Genomic DNA, 19,200 nt, shown 5'->3' with positions numbered 1-19,200 from the left:
CAGAGGGAACAGTCGCTGGAGAAGGATGTCATGCTGGGTAAGATGGAGGGTCAGAGAAAAAGAGGAAGACCCCCAACGAGATGGATTGGCCAGGTGGCATCATTGATGGGCTCAACTGTGCCAGTGGTAGTGAGGTTGGCCCAGGATCGGACATTGTTTTGTTCTGCTGTGCATGGGGTAGCTATGAGTCGGTTCCGACTCGATGGCACCTGACAACAACAACAACAAAGTGGAAGAGATTGTTTTTAAATGGAGGAGAGTGCTAGTGTCTCCACATTCAGAGCCTGCACACGTTCCCATCCTTCTACCACCTTCCTCAGCACCTCCCTGTGCACAGAAACCTTGCCTACTGTACCTCACTCAGGTCCCCAGAACCTGCCTATGGTACCTATGGTGCTATCTGGCCTCCATTCTAACTCTGGTACTACCTGTGTATCTCAGAGTCCCTGAGAGTACCTCTCAGGCTCCTAGGGATCACTGTGAACAGGAGAAATGGGCATGGAAATCAACAAGAGGGATGAAGAGTGCTGTTATGGATTGAAATGCTTCCCCAAAAAAATACATGTTGTAAATTCTAATCCTAATCCTTATCCCTGTGGTTATAATCCTATTTGGGAGTGATTTTTCATTATATTAGTGAGGCAATATTAATGTAGAGGTATTTTAGGTCCATCTTATATCAAATATAAAAGAGTAGTTAAGCAAATAAGCAAGCACAAATGCAGAGGAACACACATGCTACACAGTAGCCAAGGACTGTACCCCAAAATGGAGCAAGAGCCTTCCCCAAGACTGGGCGCCCTGAATTCAGGCTTTTAACCTCTTAAACTGTGAGGGGGCAAAAATCTGCTAATTAAAGCTGCACACTTGTGGTATTTCTGTTATAGCTGTTGTTCTATACTGCAAACTTAGTTCTGACTCACAGCAACCTTGTAGAGGGACTCTGAGGCTATAAATCTCTATAGAAGCATAAAACCTCATCTTTCTCCCATGGAGCAGATGGTTGATTCAAGCCACTGACCATGGTACCACCAGTACTATTATAGCAGTACTAGATAACTAAAAAGGAGCTCTGATAGTATAGTGGATTATGAACTGGGGTGCTAACTGCAAGGTCAGCAGTTCAAATCTACCAGTCACACCATGGGAGAAAGATGAGGTTTTCTGCTCCCATACAGATTTATAGCCTTGGAAACCCTATACAGGGTCAACTCGGTGGCACACAACTACCACCACCACCAGGTAGCTAAGACAGGTGCCTTGAGTTAAGGAGAACCCAAACAAGATTCTAAGAAAGGAAGAGACTGGCCCCACCCCACTGTTCAGTGCCCCTTGCACACTCACCTCAGCCTCAGCCAGGCTGATCTGCCTCTCCAGATCTTCAGGAATCATCTTCCCTCTGGAAAAGAAAACTGGGTGGGTAGAGAAGTAGCAAGTTCTCCAGGTCAGGAGGGGTAGCTGCTGAATAAGGAAAGGAGAATTAGCAATGCAGAGGCCCTTAGGCTAGCTTTCCCCTGAAAGGAGCAAAACAGATCTCAGAGCAGTAGTAGCAATTCTTTAGGCAAAGAGTCGGGAGAGAGTTCCACCAGGTTATGGGCCTGAGGCCAGAGCATTCTGGCAGCAGGAAGGTACACTGTGGGAAGCTGGGTCAGAGTCACATGGATAGAAGGACCTTCACCTCTCATCCGCCTTGACCACTCGTACACTGTCAGTGCCAAGTCCCAGAAATGCAGCTCCCTTCTTGATGGAGTAGTGACACTGCCAAAGAAGGCAGAGGACAGGTTAGGATGATGTGGACCAGGGGGTCAGAGGGCAGGGAGGATGAGGACAAGAGAGACTGGTAAAAGTCAAGTGTGAGCTACACTTGATGAGACCCTGTACCAGGGCTTCTCAAATGTTAACGTGCACACTGATCACCTGGGGGTCTTGTCAAAATGCAGATTCAGAGTCAGCAGGTCTGGGTTGGGCATATTCTTGATTTCTAACCAGCTCCCAGGTGATGGCAATGCTACTGGCCCATAGAACACACTGAGTAGCAAGGGTGTTGACTGTGTTCACTGGACCTGGTTCCCCCCACCATGCCCCTAAACAGAAGGCAACGTGAACAGGAGCTAAAGTTTACTCAGCCTCCTTAATTGGAAGGAAGCATATCTGCCCAGGAGCAGCTGGTCTTGGAGGAGATGTATGAGGGCAGGGACGGATCTCTGACACAGCTGGCTAGAGGGTGGAATAATGAGCCCAGGGTTCACCTCCTTGGACGTAAAAAGGGCCAAGGGCGGCAGTGCCCGGAGGCCCCTCTGCTTGCAATCTGGGTAGCGCTGATAACGGGCCAGGTTTACAGCATACATGTTGGAGATGGAGCCACCTGTCACAAGAAGAAGTGGTGGCAAGAGGGAAGGACAGTGAATCAAAGTTGCTACTTGCCTCTCTGCCCACAAGAGCTGACCAAAGAAGTAGGGTGATTGGCTCTCAGGCCACAGCTGGGCTCTACCCGTAGCCCAGGGACAACTAGCACAGCTCCAGGACCCAGGGATTTTTTCCACTACCCCTCCATTATTCTCAGGAGACAGCCCCCACCAGACATGTCCCAGGAACTAGAGGACTAATGCCAGGGACCAGTATGCAAACACAAGGATAAAAGGGCCTGCGAAGTCTCCTCCCAGTTCTGGCCAGGACCCAGATGGAGGAGAAACAAAGAGGACTCACTCTATCCCGCCAGCTGTTACAGCAAGAGAATGAAGGGGAGGAAGAGCCCTTAAGACCAAAGAAAGGGTCTGCTGTTTCTCACATACCAGGACAGAAGACCCCATCCCCAGAGCTCCAGCCCACCAGGGCCCGGAGTTTCTTCAGCACCTCCTCTTCCATGAGTACAAACACCGGGGCAATTTCATATGTGTACCTGCCAAGAGAGGAGACGATGAGAAAAGGACAGAGGATAGGGAGGGACTGTAAGTCAGCCCTTAAACCAAAGAGGAACCAAAGAGAGGAGTGGTGAGAATGAGTGAGGAAAGGGTCTAGAGAGGACAGCAAGTTGGAGACATAGAACCAGAAAAGCAAAAATGAGAAATGACAGACCTATACAGTGAACCTTTAAGTCATATAAATGACAGACCTATACAGTGAATAAATAACTCCCAGGAGGAACATGCTCCTTAGAACAACCAACTATACGAGCACCAAAGTATGGACTCTGCCCAAAAGCAAAGTGAAGAAGGCAGGAAGGGGCAGGAAAACTGGGCAAACGGAAATGGGACACCCAGGTAGAAATGGAGAAACGCTGACACACTGTGGGGACTCCAACCAATGTCACACAACAATCTGTGCATAAATTGCTGAATGAGAAACTAATTTGCTTTGTAAACTTTCACTAAACCAAAATATTTTGGAAAAAGAAAGAATGAGAAAACAGGAGGGAACAGAGGAAGGTAGTTAACACCTAACAAGTGCATTATAGTGGAAACTATCCACCAGGAGGCATGAGAAACCTTGGAGGATGGGATGCCCAAAGGATATGAGGGAGAAGACAGCCAACAGAGCTTCCCAGGAGGTACTGTAGAATAGAATAAGAAGGAAAAAAATTCTCCTGTACTACCCACAGGAGCTTTAGTAGTGTAGTGGATTACGAGCTGGGCTGCTAACCTCAAGGTCAACAGTTCGAATCTACCAGCTGCTCCACAGGAGGATGAGGCTTTCTGTTCCCGTAAAGATTTACAGTCTCAAAAACCCTATGCAGGGTCGCTGAGTTGGAACCAACTCCATGGCACATAACCACCATCATCACCACCACCCACAAAGGCACTTCTCTCCCCAAAGCCCAAATCCTTTGTGGGGAGGGGCCGTGGATGGCTCACTGGCTGGTGTTGAGGCTCTCGGTGATAATCCGTCCAGCTAGAGAGTGGGGATCCAACCCTGAAAAGAGCTGGTTGAAGAACCGAGGGTGACCTGGAGAAGGCAGGGTAGGACCTGGAGTTCAAAGTTGAACTGGGTAAAAGCCCCAGAGATTCTTCCCACCAGACCCTAGGACCCACAGGTCTTCACGCTGTAGCGAATCACAGTCCGGCACCGCTCCAGGATCTGTTCCTGCGACTCCCCCTGGCTCCGAAGCTCCAAATCCAGCAACTGTTTTAGCTCCTCTGGTTCCTTCCACTCACAGACCTCGGAGGAAGAAAGGGAGCCTCTAGGCTGTCAAAACCCAGGGATTGACTATCTAAACCACATCTCACACAGCGCACTACTGACTTACACTAAAAACAACTCAGGCATGACGCTGTATGATCAGCACTGTACTGTGAACTACAAGGTTGGCAGTTCTAGTCCGCCAGCTGCTTCTCAGAAACCCTATTCAGGGTCGCTGGGAGTTGGAACCAACTCAACGGCAGTTGACAACAATAGGCATATTTTCAAAGCAACACAGGAGCAAGGGTAAACAGAGTAAGATCCAGTATCTAAATCCCTAAGGCATAAGGGAGGGCTTCCAAAAGTACATGGAAAAAATGGAATTAAAAGACAGTGGAATTTTCCCATGACTTTTTTGAAGCCCTCTTGTACAGTGAGCCAGTGATAAATTCTAGGGAGAAGTCTTCTCAAAGAAAGGAAGGACTAAGCCAAGTTTTGAAACAGAAAGGGAAGGTGTGAGAAGAGGAGGAAGGAGAAAGTACCTACCTTCTCGGAGGCATTGGTCCCTTTCCGAATGGCCTCATGCACAACGATCCCAAACACGTCCCAGAGCAGGGCTTCTGTGGTTACAGGGTTCCCATCAAGGGAGGAGAGTGGTTTTGAGTCAGCCATGAGGATAAAATCTGTGAGAAGAACAGGTATTATTCCCTCCTCAGCATGTGTACTCCACCTAGACCTAGCCAGTAAGAACCCCATCCCCTCAATAGGCCCAAAGCCCCAGTCAAGCAAATCAGTCCCAACCTTCACTGACCAGAAAGGGCAAATCGGATTCAGGGGAAAAAACAGTGGGGGGCTAGGTATGAAAAAAGAAGGTGATTAACACTAAGCAGGTGAATTGCAGTGTGCAACTGCCCACTGAACTCAAAGACAGGAAGCTTACCTTTCTGCTCAGGTGGGCTGGAGACAAGAGTAACAATTAGCTTTTCACCAGAACAGCAGAGGGAGTGAGGTATAGGCAGCAGTCACATGGCCATGACATCACTTCTCATGACCCTTGCCCCAAAAAGAACTTAGATTTGGGATAGCAATAGCAGGTTGAGGTAAGTCTTCTGAATAATCATTAGCTGATTCGAAGATGGGGAACCGAGATAAAAGTTAAAGGTAAAAAACACAAACTACATTAACCTCAGGGTCAAAAGACGTAGTGAACAAGCAGGGAAGAGAGGATTTCCACTGCAACTGGAGGGCCCAGAGAGGGGTCATGTGAGCTAAGAGCAGTTGGGGGTGGGGGTGGGGGTGAGAGGGAGCAAACCCTGAGAAGTCAGGGAGTATGGAGACTTAGTGACAAGCAGCAGAGGTGAAATGGTCAGGAAGGCCCCAAAGGCGAGTTTCTTTTGCATCCCAACCCCCAGAGTTTTTTCCAAAACAGGTCTAATTTCAAAAGCATTTTATTAGAGCAGGAAGGAAAGGAGGTTATATTGAGGAACATAAGCTATGCCCTGTGCCTTGCAAACTGAAAGTGCTCACTAAACTAGATCTGTTGTTTGAAGTGAGCACTATCTATGTTCATGACACTGTGCTGGGGACAGAGAAACCTCCTGTCCTAATGGGAAGACCCATGCAACAGTAATGGACCAGGGCATGACTGAATGCCGAATCTAAGTACTATCAAGATTCAGGCAAGGAGACTGAATACCAGGCAAGGACCTGTAGTAGAATTGGAGCTGAATCTTGAAAATGGGACGGGTGAAAGGAAAGAGGGAAGGACACTCAGGACAAGGGGGAAAGAATACCTAGAGCTTACACTGACAATAAATAGGACTTAGTTTAAGGTCAGTGATGGTATCCAGCCTGGCTAGAATGGTGTGTCTATACAGGGTGGTAATATGGGAGCAGAAATGGGGAAGATACAGCTGCACATGATTCTAGGTAGTCTGAGGGTCAGCCAGGCCAAGGATCTGAATTTTTATCCTACAGAAAATGAGAAGTCACTGAAAAATTTTTTGGCAAGGAGTGACATGATGAAACTGCTGCTCTCAGACAACTGAAACAATGCAGAAGAATTACCAGGTTGTTGTAGTAAACCAGGCAAGAAGTGATCCATACTTGACTATAGGTGGCATTAGTAGGAAAGGACAGATATAAGAATCTTCAGGTTTCGTCACTAACTAGATTATACTGAATTAAAAAATTAAGGACTGTATGTTAGAGGAGAAGGAAGAGTCAAAGATGACCCTAGGGTGTCAGGTCTGGATGACTGTAAAAATGATAGTGCAGCAAAAAGAAATAGGTCATGGACTTCCTGTAAGATGGCAGAATAGGCAGACCCACTACATGGACCCTCAACCACAAAGATGTTTTTGTTAAGTGTCATCAAGTCAATTCTGACCCATAGCAACCCTGTATAGGGTTTCCAAGGAGTAGCTGGTGAGCTTGAACTGCCAACCTTGCAGTGTAAACAGCTTTCAGTCCGGCGCACTAACCCACAGAAAGACCAAATTAAACAGACACAGATGAAAACTCTGGAACTCTGTCCTTCAGAGGAAAGGTTAGAGAAGTAGAGACGGTGAGAGAGTAGTCTGACTGATGAATAGCTGGCCAGATATTGCACAATCATCTTGTGAGCAGTCTGGCAACAGAAAGTTGCCTGGCAAAGCAGTCACACAGGCGGCGGGAAAGGTGTGATTCCTTCTTTTTCCCTACACTCCCCTGATGACCAGAGGGGTGGCCAACTCCCACCCTCATCCATCATGAGGCAGACCCTGCTCTCTGGGATTTAGTTAGATGGAGTCACTTTAGTGTGAAGAGAGAGCTGGCTGCGCCGATTTGGTGCCTGGATTCAGACCAGTTTGGCTATAGACCTACAGAACCCAAAGAGCCACCAGACCAGCACTTAACCAGTTTATGCTGCCCCCAGCTGCCCCGTAGCACTAACAGACAATGAAAGCAGCTCCATCAAGGGCCACCATGAATTGAGTGCCCTGAACTTAGATAACACCAAGGCCAAAAGGAACTCCATCTAGAGCCTGGAACTCTGCTTACCACATCTCTCCCACATTCACCTTGTGAGTTCTCCTCTCTGGGTCCAACAGCTGCACTGTTTTGTTTCCTTTTGCTGCTTCATTGTTTTTGCTTGCTTATTCTTTCTCCTCTAGTCTGTTCCATTCTTTCTCCTCCACTTCAAGGAATGGAAAGTGAAACGCACTGGAGTGGCTTCAAATCAAGGTAATCAAATAGATTTCAAGATAAAACAGGTAGTTTTAAATAGGGAAAAAAGTTTAATAGTAAGCACTGGACTGCAAACCACATGGTTTGAGCCCACTAGACACTCTGTGAGAGAAAGATGAGGCTTTCTGCTCCCATGAAGATTTGAATCCTCAAACACCCTATACAGGGTGCTATGAGTTGAAACCAACTCCACAACACTTAACAACCTTTTTTCAACCCTGAAAATTAATACACCTGCACATCAAAATAAAAAAGGAAAATCAGGAAGATTCAGCAAACATTAAAACAACTGAAAAGAAAGCCCACAAACGCAACACAGAAAATTATATGAAATAAAGAAACCAGAAACACCACATAAAAACACACAGTAAAATGACAGTAATCAATTCATACCTATCAAGAATTCCACTGAATGTAAATGGGTTAAATGCACCAGTCAAGAGAAAGAGAGCAGAATGGATAAGAAAACAGGATCCTTCAATATGCTGCCTACAAAACACATACCACAAAGATGGAGACAGCCTAAATGCCCATCAACCAAATAATGGTTAAACTTTGGTACATACACAATGACTACTACCCAACATTGAAGAATAATGATGAATCTGCAAAACACCTCACAATATGAATTAATCTGGAGGACATTATGCTGAGTGAAATTAGTTAATCACAAAAGGACAAATAATGTTGAGACCAATGTTATAAAAAATTAAGAAAAAACTTTCTTAATAAGAGAAACTATGATGGTTGGGGAAGGAGGGAAAATTATTCACGGGCCAGAAAGTAGACACATATTAACATGGTGACAGGGCAGGCCATATACAACAACAAGAGGGAGGTTAGCAGAGGAAGGATGAAGATAGCGTGAGACACAGGGAGGAATGCAATAGCTAAAGTGAATATAATGTAAATGCTATAACTATATGTGGAGGGGATTGCAATCATTGTAATGAAGCTAAGTATATGATTTGCTCAATGTAAAACTGATGATCTGTTCTGTAAACCTTTATTCAATTCACAATAACAAGTTTTAAAGGTGGGGGAGGGGTGGACAAGGAAAGGGGTAGCTGGATGGAAACTAAAAGTTATTTCTTGGAAATACAGCATTAAGGTCTATGCAAGTTGAGGCCTCCTGGAGCTACCGACACATGGGAGGTTAGGGCCAGATTCTGATAAGATGCTAAAGTGCAGATTTGAGAGTCAAGATACAGTTGAAACTTTATGATGGTCTCCATTCCCCCAAGGAAGGGAATGTGCAGACTGATAGCCAAGGAGAGGGAGCACGTATCAAGGCCTGGGGATCACCAAGGTCACTCAGTGAAGGGGCAAGAGGATCAAGGAAATCTGATAACGGAGGATGTTTTTGCAAAGTAGGTTGCTCTGATATAATCCACTGTCAACATTCAGTGGACCCACAGTGGTTGCAAACCCTAATTGGTGATTCTGCCCCTGAAACTTTTCCTCAGTTGTTGTTGTTGTTGTTGTTAGGTGCCATCAAGTCAGTACCGACTCATAGCAACCTTATGCACAGCAGAATGAAACACTGCCCGATCCTGGGCCAATCATTGCCACACTTGAGCCCATTGATGCTGCCACTTTGCCAATCCATGTCACTGGGGGGGTCTTCCTCTTTTTCTCTGACCCTCCACCTTACCAAACATGATATCCTTATCCAGAGACTGGTCCCTCCTGACAACATATCCTAAGTATGAGAGACGAAGTTTGGCCATCTTGGCCTCCAAGGAGCACTCTGGCTGCACTTCTTCCAACACAGATCTGTTGGTTCTATGGGCAGCCCATGGCACTTTCAATATTCTCCTCCAACATCATAACTCAAATGCATCAATTCTTCAACTGTTTTCCTTATTCACTGTCCAGCTTTCGCATGCATATGAGGTTATTGAAAATACTATGGCTTGGGTCAGGCACACCTTAGTCCTCAAGCTGACATCTTTGCTCTTCAACACTTTAAAAAGGTCTTGTGCAGCAGATTTGCCTAATGCAATATGTCGTTTGATTTCTTGACTGCTGCTTCCATGAGTGTTAATAGTTGATCCAATGAATGAAGTCCTTGACAACTTCAATTTTTCCTCCGTTGATAAGAATGGTGTTTATTGGTCCAGTGGTGAACCAAAGTAGTCAAAGAACTAATCAGGATAAAACAGGAAAAAAGCCCAGATCTTGAGTATAAGAAAGTCAGTTCTTTATCAGTGCTCAATCCTTGGGTGGCACATATGGCTTGTATTTAAACGTTAAACTAATAAGGGCTAGAAGTTCAAACCCACCCAGTCATGCCATGGAAAAAAGCCCTGGCAATCTGCTTCCATAGATTATAGCCAAGCATTCTGGTGGCCACTAGAGATAATATAAGGATCCCTGGTGGTGCAGTGGATAAGCACTTGGTTGTTAACCAAAAGGTCAATGGTTAGAATCCACCAGCCACTCCATAGGAGAAAGATGTTGGCTTCCACAAAGAATTACAGCCTTGGAACCACTACGGGGCAGTTCTACTCTTTCCTACAGGGTCACTAGGAGGCAGGCAATTAATACAGGGCCTGAATTAATAAACAGCAACAATCAGCTGTTTTTAGATCATTGTTGCTATTTGTCTTCATCACAGTCCTTTCAGTGTTTTCAAATTTTTAATTAAGCAATACCTTCACAACATCCAAAGATCAAACAACGTAAAATATTAATATAAAGAAATACCCAATTCCTACCCCATTCCACATACCCTACCCCCACTCCACAGGTAACCAATTTATTAGTTTCTTGGGTACTTTTCAGGGTTTTAATGCAAGTGCTAACATGTGAATATGTATTTTCATTTTTCCTTCTTCACAAAAAAGATTACATACTTGCATAATCCCTTTTTGCAACTTACTTTTTCAGTAAACAATATATGGGTGATCTTACCATGTTAGTACATTAAAAAACTTTCTTTTTTTAATATAACAATTTTCTTGAGATGTAATGCATATACCATAAAAGATAACTCCGGAAGTACACAAAAATCAGTATATTCACAAGTTATGCAATCATCACCATTAATTCCAGAATATTTTCATCACCCCAAAAAGAAACTCATTAACAGTTACTCCCCACTTCCCCCTGCCCTCAGTTCCTGGCAATTACTAATCATTCTATCTCTAAACATTTGCCTTAACATTCCACAAAAATGAATCATACAATACATGATCTTTTGTGATACATTTCTTTTACTTGTTGTTTTTGTTGTTGTTAAGTATCATCATGTCTGTTCTAACTAATAACCACTCTATATAGGCTTTCTGAAGAGTGGCTGGTGGGTTTGACCTACAATTAGCAGTCCAGTGTTTATTCTACTGGTCTACACCTGGACTCCATGTTCTAAAGGCTCATCCATGTTGTAGCATATATCACTACTTCCTGTTTATGGTAAGATAATATTCCATTGTATGGATGTACATTTATCTATCATCAGTTGACAGACATTTGTTTCTACTTTTTGTCTATTATGATTCATGTAACTATGAACATTTGTATACAGATTTTGTGTGGATATTTGTTTTCATTTCTCTTGAGTACAAGCCTAGGGTAGAACTGCTGATCATATGGTTAGCTCTGTATTTAACTTTTTATTATGAATTACAATACTGATCAATTTTCTATTCAATAACTCAAACACATTTTGTTTCATGTCATTCATTGACTACAATCTCCACAATGTAGCATCACTTATCTACTTCCTTCCTGAGTTAACCATTTCCATTCCTCCTTCTTTCCCAACCCTTCTGAACTTTGGCCTTAGGTAAATATTGCCCTTCTGATCTCAAATAGTTGATAATTCTAAGAAGTGCATACCTCCTAGTATTATTAGACCTATCATTTGACTGAAAATTGAGTCACGGGGGTAAGTTCAGTTACAGGCCTGACAGGTAACTAACGGTCAAAGTCACAGGGGTTTCATCAGCCTCCATCCCAGGGGTGGGGAACATTCAGCCCTGGGGCCATATAAGACCTACAAAATCATTTGGTCTGGCCCTGCCAAGGCAACCGCAGTTCCAGTCATCACATTACAACAGGCTAATTTTTAATTTGATAATTTTGTATGGCCCACAAATGATGCTATAAATATCCAAATGAAATCTTGCCAGAAAAAAGGTTCCCTACCCATGCTCTATCCTACCACTACACCTGATTTTTATGATTTTGAGTTTAATTCCATATTTTCCTCCCACTTTTTCCCATATTTTTATCCATGACCTTCTAATGTGATCCCTTTCAGAGCAGTTGGTGGTGATAGCTGGGAACCATCTAGTTCTTCTGGTCTCCAGACAGTGGAAACTATATACACTGGATTCACTGGACTAACTGTTTCCATACATCATAGTTTTTTTCATTCTTCTTTGAACCAGCAGGGGAGTGGCCAATAGGTGCATTTTAGATAGCCAGTCACACATAAGCTTTCAAGACCCCAGATGGTACTCAAAGACACAGAACATTGTCTTTGTGAACTATGGTGTCTTGGTGTCCCCCAAAACTATGGTCCTGAGCCTCCAGGACCAGCAACTCATTTCTCCAAAGTATTGGTTAGGTCTAAGTTTTCATAACTTTGCCCCCTGTATGTTCCACCACATTCATAGATAGATTTGCAGCATATGCTTCTAAAAAGCATTCTGGCTGCACTTCTTCCAACACAGGCTTGTTTATTCTTCTCTGAAGAAGGTCATTCTACAACTAATCAGTTATTATTTATTGTGGTGTGCCATTGAGTCACTTCCAACTCAGTGACCCTGCATAGGTTTCCAAGAGTGGCTGGTGGGTTTGAACTGCCGACCTTGTGGTTACCAGTCCAGTGTTTATCCTACAGTACCACACCAGGATTTACAACTAGCCTTTACCCACAAAAAATATGTCATGAAAATGAAAGACAGGCTGAGGAACTGTTCCAAATAGAAGACGACTAGAGAATATTATAATCAAATGCAATGCATAGTCTTAGACAGATTGCTAGATAAGGAAGAATAAAGGCTACTAAGAAAAACATGGAGTCCTGGTGTGGCTCTGTGGGCTAATGTGCCGGACTGCAAAGTCATCTGAACTGCAAGGTTGGCAGTTTAAGCTCACCAGCCAGTCCTTGGAAACCCTATACAGGGTCGCTATGGGTCGGAACAGACTCGACATCACTTAACAACAACAACAAAGAACATTGGACTCCTGGTGTGGATACCATAAAGCAATGGACCATGACCCACAAGGTTGGCAGTTCAAACACACCAGCTGCTATTTGGAACCACTACACAGAGTCACTATGAGTCAGAACCAATTGATGGCACTTAACACAATAACAACATAAAGAACATTATTCGAACAATTGGTAGAAGCTGAATATGGATGATGTTATAAGCAGTAGCAGCCTATCAATGTTAAATTTTCTGAATTTGGTCATTGTACTATGGTTTTATAAAAGAATGTCCTTGTTCTTCAAAACCACACTGAAATATTCAGCAATATAAGAACATGTTATCTGTAATACTGTAAGAATATATCTACATACGTTCTTTTAAATAGCAGACTTAGATATAATTCACACTATAATGTTCATTCTTTTAAAGTATACAGTTCAGCAGTTTTTAGTGTATTCACAAAGTTGTTCATTATTTACCACTAATTCCACAACATTTTCATCATTCCAAAAAGAAACCCCATGTTCCCCATTCCCCTTTCCATTGTATACACATTTAAAATATATTTTTTTAAACTGAAAAGAATGGAAAAGATCTCAAAATATTAACTCTGGTTATTTGGGGTATTATAATTATGGGTGGTTTTAGTTTTTTTAAAGGAGTTATGGTGGCATTGTGGGTTAGGCGCTGGGCTGCTAATTGCAAGGTTAGAGGCTCAAATCCACCAACTACTCCAAGGGAAAAAGCTGAAACTGTCTGCACCCACAAAATTTTAGTCTCAGAAACCCATTACACAGGGGGCTGTGAGTTAGAACCAACTTGAGTTTAATTAATTTTCTGGTGGCACAGTGTTAAGGTTAAGCTAACTGCAAGGTTGTCAGTTCAATCCCACCAAGCTATTCAATGAAAGAAAGATAAGGTTGTCTGCTTATCGTGAAAATCCTAAGGAAAAGTTGTATTCTGCCCGTTGTTGTTGTTAAGTGTTGTCAAGTCGATTCTGACATAGCGACCCTGTACAGGGTTCCCGAGGCTGTAAATCTTTACGGGAGCAGAAAGCCTCATCTTTCTCCCGCGGAACAGCTGGTAGTTTCGAACTGCTGACCTTAAGGTTCGCAGCCCGATTCATAACCACTACGCTACCAGAGCTCCTTTAGGGTCACTATAAGTTGGAATCAACTGGAAGGCTATTGTGAGGTGCTGTCGAGTTAGTTCTGACTCATAGCAACCCTAAGCACAACAGAAACCCTGCCCAGTACTATGCCATCCTCACAATTGTTATGTTTATGCCCAAGCATGATGGCTTCCTCCAGGTGGTAATCCCTCCTGATACCATGTCCGAAGTCTGAGACACAATGTCTAGCCATCCTAGCGTCTAAGGAGCATTCTGGTTGTACTTCTTCCAAAACATACTTATTTGTTCTTCCAGCAATCCATTGTTATTGCTTTAAGTGCCATAGAGCCGGTTTTGACTCAGCTACCTACCCTTTGTACGGTTTTCAAGAGCAGCTGGTGAAAGTTTGGACTGCAAACCTTGCGGTTATCAGTTAGTCCAGGGCTTATCCTACAGTGCCACACCAGGACTCAGTCCACAGTACTTTCAATATTGTTCTTACCACCATAATTCAAATGCATCAATTCTTCTACAGTCTTCCTTTTATTGTTCAACTTTGACATGCTTATGAGGCAACTGAAAATTACCATGGCTTGGGTCAAGCACCCTTCAGTCCTCAAACTGAAATCTTTGCTCCTTAACAATGTTTTAAAAATAACTTTTTAATGTGACTTGAGTGACGGTTTACAGACAAAATCAACAGTTTTACATTCAACAAATTATATACCTTGTTTCATGCCAATGGTTGGAATCTCCTCCATGTAATAAGAGTTATCCTGCTGTCTCGCATACTACCTTCCTATTGTTGCTGTCCCCCCATATATATCTATTTACTGTTTGGCTGAAAATTGGGCCACAAAACATGAGTTCCTTTCCAGACCTGAAGGGTGGTCAAAGGCAAAAGTCTCAGGTTCCTCCAGTCTCTTCCTGACCAGTAAGTCCAGTTTTTATTTTTGTTTTGTTTTTTTTAAATAATTTTGAATTTTGTTCCACATTTTCACCCGTTCTATCCAGGATCCTCTAATGTGAACCCTTTCAGAGTAGATTACATGGTAGTGGTAACCAGGCACTGTCTAGTTCTTCTGGTCTCAGAGATGAGAGGACTGATGTTTAATTTTTCCATTAGTCCATTGATTTTTCCATTAGTCCATTGGACTAATTGATTCCAAGCCTCTTCAATTCTTTCTTTTTTCTGCACATAGAGAGACCAATAGCTGTACCTTAGGTGGACATTAAGTGCTTTTAAGATCCTAGAGACTACTCATCAAAGTAGGATACAGAACATTGTCTTTGTAGACTGCTGTTGTTGTTAAGTACCATGGAGTCGGTTCCGACTCATAGTGACCCTGTACAGGGTTTCCGAGGCTGTAAACCTTTACGGGAGCAGAAAGCCTCATCTTTCTCCTGTGGAACAGCTGGTAGTTTCGAACTGCTGACCTTGAGGTTAGCAGCCCAATTCGTAACCACTACGCTACCAGAGCTCCTTGTTGTTGTTAGGTGCCATCAATTTGGTACCAACTCATAGCGACACTAAGCACAACAAAACACTGCCCAATCCTGTGCCAACCTCACAGTCTTTACTACACTTGAGCCCATTGCTGCTGTCACTGAGCCAATCCATCTCATTGGGGATCTTTCTCTTTTTCCCTGACCCTCCACTTTACCAAACATGATGCCCTTCTCCAGGACTGGCCCGTCCTGATAATATGTACAAAAATATGAGAGACAAATTCTAGCCATGCTGGCTTCAAGGAGCACTCTAGCTGTACTTCTTCCAACATAGAAGTTTGTTCTTTTGGCAGTCCATAGTATACTTTTAATATTCTCCTCCAACACTGTAACTCAAATGTATAAATTCTTCTAGTCTTTCTTATTCACTGCCCAACTTTCACATAGCTTGAGTCAGGTACACCTTAGTCCTCAAACTAACACTTTACTCTTGAACACTTCAAAGAGATCTTGTGCAGCAGACTTGCCTAATGCAATACGTCATTTGATTTCTTGACTGCTGCTTCCATAAGTGTTGATGATTGATCTGAGCAAAATGAAGTCTTTGACAACTTCAATCTTTCCTCCATTTATCTTGATGTTATTTATTGGTCCAGTGATAAGGATTTTTATTTTCTTTACATTGAGGCACAACTCATACAGAAAGCTGTGGTCTTTGCTATTTATCTGTTAAGTATTTGAAGTCCCTCTTCACTTTCAGCAAGCAAGGTTGTATCACATCTGCATATCACAGGTTGTTAATGAGTCTTTCTCCAATCATGATGCCACATTCTTTTTCACATAATCCAGCTTCTCGGATTATTGGCTCAGCATACAAACTGAATAAGTATGGTTAAAGAATATAACCCTAAAGCATACCTTTCCTAAATTTAAACCATTCAGTGTTCCCTTGTTCTATTTGAACAACTGCTTCTTGGTCTATGTACAGGTTCCTCAAGAGCACAATTAAGTGTTCCAGAATGCTCATACTACCCAATGCTGCCCATAATCCACACAATCGAAAGCCTTTGCATAGTCAATAAAGCACAGGTGAGCATCTTTCTGTGGACGGTGTTATGCCAATTGATCATGGTGATCTCGGAGACTATGGTCCTAAATCCCCAGGCCCACCACCAACTCATTGCCTTAAGATGTTTGATAATATCTAAGAAGTTTTCCTCATTTTGCCTGTTGTATGCTCCACCACATTTATAGCTGTGTTTGCTGCTCTTTAACACTTTAAAGAGGTCTTGTGCAGCAGATCTGCCTAATGCAATAATACGTCATCTACTTTTTTGACTGCTGCTTCCTTGAGTATTGACTGTGGATCCAAGCAAAATGAATTCTTTGACAACTTCAATCTAGTCTCCATTTATCAATCTAGTCTCCATTTATCAGTTGTGAGGATTTTTGTTTTCTTTACACTGAGGTGTAATTCATACTGTAGACTGTATCTTCTACTGTAGTCTTTGATCTTCATCAGTATATACTGTAAGATTTCTTGGCTTCTGGCAAGCAACATTGTATCATCTGCATATCAAAGGTTGTTAATGAGTCTTTCTCAATCCTGATGCCACATTCTTCATATAACTCAGCTTCTCTCTCCAATTACTTACTCAGCATACAGATTGAATAAATATGGTTAAAGGATACAGCCCTGGCACACACCTTTCTCAATTTTAAGCCATTCAGTATTCCCTTGTTCTGTTCAAATAATTGCCTCTTGGTCTATGTACAGGTTCCTCATGAGAACAATTAAGTATTCTGGAATTCCCATTCTTCACAATGTTATCCATAGTTTGTCATGATCCACATACTCGAAAGTCTTTGCATAGTCAATAAAGTACAAGTAAACATCTTTCTGGTATTCTCTGCTTTCTGTCAAGATTTACCTAACACCAGCAATGATATCTCTCATTTCATGCACTCTTTTGAATCCAGCTTGAATTTCTGGCAGTTCCCTGTCAATGTACTGTTGCAACTGTTTTATCTTCAACACAATTTTATTTGCATGTGATATTAACAGTATTTTCGATGATTTCTGCATTCTGATGGGGAACCTATTTTTGGAATGGGCACAAATATACATCTCTATGGCAGTGGGTGGGATTAAATTTCTAATTTATACTCATTTGTAGGATAAGCACCTGACTGCAAGGTTGGTTTGAACTGCAAAGTTGGCAGTTCAAACTCACCAGCCACTTCTCAGAAACCCTATACAGGATCACAATGAGTTGGAACCAACTAGACAGCACTTAACAACAACAACATATTTTTATAGACATTCTAGTGTGGTGCTGTAGGATAAACATTGGACTACTAACCACAAGAGGACTGGTATGGCACTGTGGGTTAACACACCAGACTGCAAAGCCATTTGAACTGCAAGGTCAGTGGTTCACGCTCATCAGCTGCTCCTTGGAAACCCCTATATATGGGTCAGAATCGACTCAATGGCACTAACAACAACAACTAACCACAAGGTCTGCATTTCAAATCCACCAGCCACTCCTCAGAAATTATATACAGGGTCACTATGAACTGGACCTGACTTGATGGCACAAGGAACTTGTTTCAATGATGCAAAATGTGAGATGTTGAAAGAAATAGTCTACGTACAAAAAATAGTTGGGAGTAGAACGAAACTCAAAATTCCTCAAAAAAAACCCAAAAAACTAAAAAGCCAGACTTAGACGGTTCAAGCTCACCAGCCACTCTTCAGAAACCCTATACAGGATCACTATGGGTCGGAATCAACTCGATGGCACTTAACAACAACAACAAACTAGTGTGTTAATAGAGACTAGAGGAACTCCAGCGACAAGTACCCTAAAGCACCCTTTGAACTTGGAACTAAAGACAGTGCTGGTGGTCACCTTTCTTCATATAATATATCAAATTATAAAATAAACAATTGGTTTATAAAAGAAATAATATCACCCATGTATACTGTGCTTCCTTAAATAACCAAGTTATAAGACCAAATGGACATTTACCCTAAAACAGAGATGAAAAGCTAAGGCTGGACAGGGAAGCTAGATTAATGGACATGGAACAACAGAAAAATTGGAAATAATGAAAATCTTAATACATGATGAAAAGCGTAAATAATATCATGGAACTAGTTGTGTAGAAATAATTAAATGGGAACTAATTTGCTATATAAACTTTTTTTCTAATGGTTGGAAATCCATGACTTCAGTTTTTGGTATCACCGTTTTTTCTCCCACAGCAGAGAGACTTGAATGGAGTCTACTCTTCTGCCATCAAGTGCAGTTTGCATAAATCCATCTTTACCAGGACACCTCCCTAATGGCTAAAAAGGGGGATAGAATTTGAAGAAAGGCTCCAGTTTCCATTTTCCTAATAAAGTCCGGGGAGGGGGTTGAGGGGGGGGGACAAACTTTGGCCTTTTCCTAGCAAAGAGCCAGTGTTAGACGCTGGGAAAAAGAAAGGAGTGGTGGAACGATAACTGGAAAGGCCTGGGGTGCACAAACAACTGCAAAAATGTAAGCAGTGCAGCTTCAGGCTACCTAGGAAAAGACTGTTGGTGTTAAGGGCTGTCAGAGTAGGTTCTGACTCATAGTGACCCTGTATAGGGTTTCCAAGAAGCAGCTGGTTAGCTTGAAACTCGCATTTTGTGGTTCAAACCATCCCTGCAGTCCCGCGCATTATCTCTCAGCGTCACACCAGGACTCCAGGGAAAGACTAGTAGTTGAGTATTCAGAGCAAGGCGACCCCAGAACCTGTAGACGTGGGCCTGATGGAAAGCCTGAGGGAGAACACAACCTTGGCAAAGTTCCGTGAAAAGGCAGGGTGCAAACTACGCTGGCCCTACTTGGAATACAAGTTAAAAAGCAAGCAGAATAACGTTCATGACGTAGGGCGCGTGAAGTTGCTTTTCAAGTTTTAACCAACTCACCCAACAATCCCTCTGAAACTGTACATGGTTATTTCAAGACCCTCGTTCCTGCCCTCAGTAAAGATGGCCGCTGGGGCTCACCCTCGTCGAAGCGCACGCGCCGTCCCACCGGCCCACCCACCTGCCGTCCTTCCCCCGCGCCGGCGCCGCCCATTCACCAGCTACAC

General features: G+C 43.0%; 1 protein-coding gene across 3 annotated transcripts in view; it reads right to left on the bottom strand.

Annotated features, from left to right (window-relative positions):
• CSAD (cysteine sulfinic acid decarboxylase) overlaps nucleotides 1-4,821 on the bottom strand; it is an 18,840-nt gene extending 14,019 nt beyond the window's left edge. The window contains exons 1-7 of one of the 3 annotated variants that reach the window (XM_006869979.1): nucleotides 4,663-4,803; nucleotides 4,029-4,155; nucleotides 3,852-3,942; nucleotides 2,793-2,899; nucleotides 2,250-2,365; nucleotides 1,679-1,758; nucleotides 1,345-1,399 (exon numbers count right to left, since the gene is read on the bottom strand). In XM_006869979.1, the coding sequence (XP_006870041.1) occupies nucleotides 1,345-1,399; nucleotides 1,679-1,758; nucleotides 2,250-2,365; nucleotides 2,793-2,899; nucleotides 3,852-3,942; nucleotides 4,029-4,155; nucleotides 4,663-4,788 (702 nt within the window). In that variant the 5' untranslated portion in view covers nucleotides 4,789-4,803. Of the gene's footprint in view, nucleotides 1-1,344; nucleotides 1,400-1,678; nucleotides 1,759-2,249; nucleotides 2,366-2,436; nucleotides 2,442-2,792; nucleotides 2,900-3,851; nucleotides 3,943-4,028; nucleotides 4,156-4,662 lie in introns of all 3 variants that reach the window. The other 2 variants (XM_006869977.1, XM_006869978.1) reach the window with 2 other exon arrangements.
• Nucleotides 4,822-19,200: the final 14,379 nt, after the last annotated feature.

Source organism: Chrysochloris asiatica, unplaced genomic scaffold (assembly GCF_000296735.1).
Source record: "Chrysochloris asiatica unplaced genomic scaffold, ChrAsi1.0 scaffold00138, whole genome shotgun sequence".
Taxonomy (NCBI): Eukaryota; Metazoa; Chordata; class Mammalia; order Afrosoricida; family Chrysochloridae; genus Chrysochloris; species Chrysochloris asiatica.
The sequence above is the reverse complement of the archived record's forward strand: the minus strand, read 5'-3'. Positions and strand labels throughout refer to the sequence as shown.